Here is a 4,675-nt window from a genome sequence, read left to right as displayed (position 1 = left end):
GGGCGGCCCCGGGGGGACCCGGCTTCCGCGCCTGTGAGTGCGGGGTGGTGGTCCCGAGGGAGGGGTTCCCAGGGGGAGGAGAAACCCCTGGGGATGGTGGAAACAGTCCCCCAGGGAGAGGGAGCCCAGATTCCCTGTGCTGGGGGGATCCCTGGTTACTTAAGAAGGGAAGCCTCAAATTCCTGGCTTTTGGGGTTGGGTCCTGATTTTTCAAGCAATAGGGGTTCTCAGGGACCTGTGGCGTCCCACGTGAGGGAATTGGGTCCGACTTTCCAGCCTTTGAGTCAATCTTGGTGATACCAGACTTGAGGGCCCTGGGAACTTGGGGAAAGGGGGCTTGAGTTGAGACTATGGTGGGTCCCTAAAGACCAAGGGAGAGTTTCAGGGCTTGGGGGGGTGTCCTAGTTTCTGTGTCTATGAGTGAGAGAGGGATTAGGAAAATCCCAGGATGGGAGTGCCTGTGTGGAGGGAGACTGGGGTGAGGAAAGTTGCTTTGGAGAGCTGAGAGGGAACCGGTCCATAGAAGGAGGGTTTCTGCAGGACCCTGAGTTGCAAGGGGCACACATGGGAGAGAAATCCAGATAGGAGGCCTAGGGGATGGGGTGCCCCTGGGGACAGAGGCCACAGAAGGAGGATTGCACCAGGGAGTCCCCAAGGGTTCAGGTGAGGTGGGAGAATGGGCCACCTGTTTGCCACAGGGTGTGGGGATGGGCTGATTCTCTGGTCGGGGCCTACCTGCTCCCAACCCAAGAGGCCCTCTGGAGTGGGGAGTGGGGGCCCCTGGCGCCGAAAACTCGCCCAGCCTGGCCCCCAGCCAATCCAGCCCTGGCGGCGTGAGCTCATCTCCCGCCTGAGCCCCGCCTGCTGCCACTCCTTCTCTCCTCCCCTTCCTCCCTCCTTCCTTCACTCCCTCCCTGCCCAGCCCCAAAGCACCCGTGCCAGGCGCCATGTCCAAGCGGGTGCCAAGCCCCTGGAGGCACAAGGAGGGGCATATGAAAGGGGGCTGACCTCGGCAGGACCCCTATGTCCTCAGCTCCTCACTTCTCCAGGGGCGTAGGGGGTGGAGTTGGCCATGCCCATCTAGCAGCCTGTCCTGACATGGGAGCCCTCAGGGAGCTGGGTGGGGGGCCTGCTTTCAGGCCAAGAGAAGGTGGAGAAATGCTCTGAGGCTGGGAAGTGCCCTCCCCCCGCCCCCCAGACGTAGCTTGATTATCACAACCCCCAGCAGAGACCTTTCCTATCCTAGGCCTATTACTAAGGATCCCTATTAGAGCAACCTGGAATCCTGGGCTAGCTCCCCTAACTAGTGGGGCTAGAGTGTCTGCCCTCCGATCCTAAGTCCCATCCCCACCCCCATCAATAAACTAGAGAAAAGCCCCTCCAGTGAAGTTTCCTCCCTCCCATTCTTCTGATGTAATCCCCAAATTGTACCTGTCACCAGTAAATTCCGTAGTATTTCCCCTCCGCTACTGTTCCCCACTCTCCAGAGGAGCCCCAGATTACAAACCCTATACACTGATAACTCCACTTCCTAGCTGAATTCTTTTCCCACAAAAGACTGCCATTTTCTTATATTTCCAATGGAATCCCATCAGAGTCCTAATTGCTATCTTTCCAAGTCCTTCTCTTTCAGCTGACCCCCTCTCCAGGAACCCATCTGTCTTCAGAGAACCCCAGAGTTAGCCTTGATCAGCTGATTAGGACTCCAGACACCAGCCATTAAACAAAAGACTTGGGCACCCAATCCCTTGGCTGGGAGGGGAAGGGGGATCGCACAGCATCTTAGAGTCTTCCCAGACTACTGAGGCTCTCATGTGCTGGGGACTCCCAGAAATCCCACTTCTTCTAACGTTTTTCTCAGCACCCTCAAATTGGCCATCCCCTGAGTACCCTTCTCCAGTGCTCCCTTGAAGGCACTAGAGTCCTCTTTTCTAGGTAATTCTCTCCAAAAGGACTTCATGGATTCCTGTTGAATGGGCGCCTCAGATCCTCTGAGCTAGGCTCGTTCCCTTTCCATTCTAGAAAACTTGAGTCTTTGAACCCCCGAGTATTGCCCTTTAGCTGGTCTCCCAGGAGTCCAGTCTCTTTACCCTTCAAAACTGAGGAGGCTCTCTTTCTGCTTTCCTCTCTCCAGTGTGTGGCTCAGAATACCACACACGCCTTCCAGGACGGCTCTGGCCGCCTGCTCCCTTCCTCCCATCCACACAGCTGTCTCCAGCTGTTCTCGGTCGCCCCTGGGGAGAAAGGGAGGGGGTGTCCTCGAAGCACACGTCCGGCCTTCTTTGGCTCTACGGCCCCCGGGGCTCCCCAAGGATCGGGAATGCGGAGCCACCGCCCTACCCCCGCCGCGCCCCTCTCTTTGTTTACCCCGCGCACAGCTGGTAGGCTCGTTCCCTTTCCATTCTAGAAAACTTGAGTCTTTGAACCCCCGAGTATTGCCCTTTAGCTGGTCTCCCAGGAGTCCAGTCTCTTTACCCTTCAAAACTGAGGAGGCTCTCTTTCTGCTTTCCTCTCTCCAGTGTGTGGCTCAGAATACCACACACGCCTTCCAGGACGGCTCTGGCCGCCTGCTCCCTTCCTCCCATCCACACAGCTGTCTCCAGCTGTTCTCGGTCGCCCCTGGGGAGAAAGGGAGGGGGTGTCCTCGAAGCACACGTCCGGCCTTCTTTGGCTCTACGGCCCCCGGGGCTCCCCAAGGATCGGGAATGCGGAGCCACCGCCCTACCCCCGCCGCGCCCCTCTCTTTGTTTACCCCGCCGCACAGCTGGCAGTGACCCGCCCAGAGGTGGCCAGGGGCCCAGCGAGTGCGCGCAGAGAGAGGAGGCGCGTTCCCGTTGGTGGATCCGCCCCGGGGTACTGGAGGCGGGAAGGCAGTGCTAGAGTCTGAGCCAAGGGGAGGTGGGCGGAGACAGTGCGGTGGGCGGAGCTAAGACACCCGCCCAGATAGCTGGGAGGCGGGGTGGGAGGGGCTTGAACAAGTAAGCCCGGGCAAATCAGCGTAAGGAAGGAAAGGAGGTGGGCGGAGCTAAAGGCAGCAAGTTGGACAGCTAGATAGGCGGAGTTTACAATCCCGCGGGAAGAAGGTGATGTGGGCGGGGCTGCAAGGGGGGAGTGATGCCAGGGAATGACTAAAATGTGGTTTTAGTCAATGCAAGGCACTAGCTGGGTCTTAGGGGCTGGAACAGCAAAATTCAGTCTGAAGATGAGGTGGGCAAGGCTAAATGCTTATGGAAAGAGGGCCAAGTATTTGGTGACGGAAGATGATTTGACTTTGGGTGGTGGACACAGATCATGTATCATAGAATGTGTACTTGAAACCTATATGGTCTTATTAACCAGTTACCCCAATAAACTTAATTTAAATAAATAAATGCTTACTTCGCCCCGGGATAGCGCTATGTGGGCGGGGCTGGTACACCCGGGAAGGCAGTGCTAGAGTCTGAGCCAAGGGGAGATGGGCGGAGACAGTGCGGTGGGCGGAGCTAAGACACCCGCCCAGATAGCTGGGAGGCGGGGTGGGAGGGGCTCAGAAAGTGGGGCTGGAGAGGGAGGTGAGATAACAGGACAGTGAATGAAGAGCCGCGGGCGTGGCGAGCCAACCCAGTGGGCGACTCTATACCACAGAGGTCTGGACAACTGGACCGAGCCACTGCTAGCAGCCAAGGACTGGTGGAAGTGGCACATGACAGCTCAAGGCGTAGCGACTTAGCACTGAGTGGTAGCTTTGAGGGTGTAGTTATAGTGTTAGGGACTGAGCTAGTTCGGGGAAGCTGGCCCTAGGGATGCCTGCCAGAAGGGTTGCTGACTCTGAGTCGGGAAGGCAGTGCTAGAGTCTGAGCCAAGGGGAGATGGGCGGAGACAGTGCGGTGGGCGGAGCTAAGACACCCGCCCAGATAGCTGGGAGGCGGGGTGGGAGGGGCTCAGAAAGTGGGGCTGGAGAGGGAGGTGAGATAACAGGACAGTGAATGAAGAGCCGCGGGCGTGGCGAGCCAACCCAGTGGGCGACTCTATACCACAGAGGTCTGGACAACTGGACCGAGCCACTGCTAGCAGCCAAGGACTGGTGGAAGTGGCACATGACAGCTCAAGGCGTAGCGACTTAGCACTGAGTGGTAGCTTTGAGGGTGTAGTTATAGTGTTAGGGACTGAGCTAGTTCGGGGAAGCTGGCCCTAGGGATGCCTGCCAGAAGGGTTGCTGACTCTGAGTGTCCTCGCTCTCCCCCCAGTCCTGTGTCCCTTGATCTGTCATAACGGCGGTGTGTGCATGAAGCCTGACCGCTGTCTCTGCCCCCCGGACTTCGCTGGCAAGTTCTGCCAGTTGCATTCCTCGGGCGCTCAACCCCCGGCGCCGGCCATGCCAGGCCTCACTCGCTCAGTGTACACCATGCCACTAGCCAACCACCGCGACGATGAACACGGTTAGGAGAGTGCGGCCGGGGTCCTCTCCTACCCCTCTGTCCACCCCCTAGCCATGCCTCTGACCCCACCTTTCCTGCCTTCCCCAGTGCGCCCTTCCACCCATTCCTCGCCCCACTCCTTAAGAACCCAGTATGCACCCCTTTGCCCGCGATGCCTTCCTCCAGGTGTGGCATCTATGGTGAGCGTCCACGTGGAGCACCCGCAGGAGGCGTCCGTGGTGGTGCACCAGGTGGAGCGCGTGTCCGGCCCTTGGGAG

At 58.5% G+C, this 4,675-nt stretch overlaps 1 protein-coding gene across 1 annotated transcript in view; it reads left to right on the top strand.

Moving 5' to 3' along the window:
- The window catches only part of LTBP4 (latent transforming growth factor beta binding protein 4), a 44,583-nt gene that overhangs the window by 6,413 nt on the left and 33,495 nt on the right, over positions 1-4,675 (top strand). The window contains 2 exon segments of the mRNA XM_014541694.1: positions 4,227-4,418; positions 4,584-4,670. Of these exon segments, the coding sequence (XP_014397180.1) occupies positions 4,227-4,418; positions 4,584-4,670 (279 nt within the window).

Source organism: Myotis brandtii, unplaced genomic scaffold (genome assembly GCF_000412655.1).
Source record: "Myotis brandtii unplaced genomic scaffold, ASM41265v1 scaffold277, whole genome shotgun sequence".
Lineage (NCBI taxonomy): Eukaryota > Metazoa > Chordata > Mammalia > Chiroptera > Vespertilionidae > Myotis > Myotis brandtii.
This window is presented reverse-complemented; position numbering and strand designations above follow the sequence as displayed.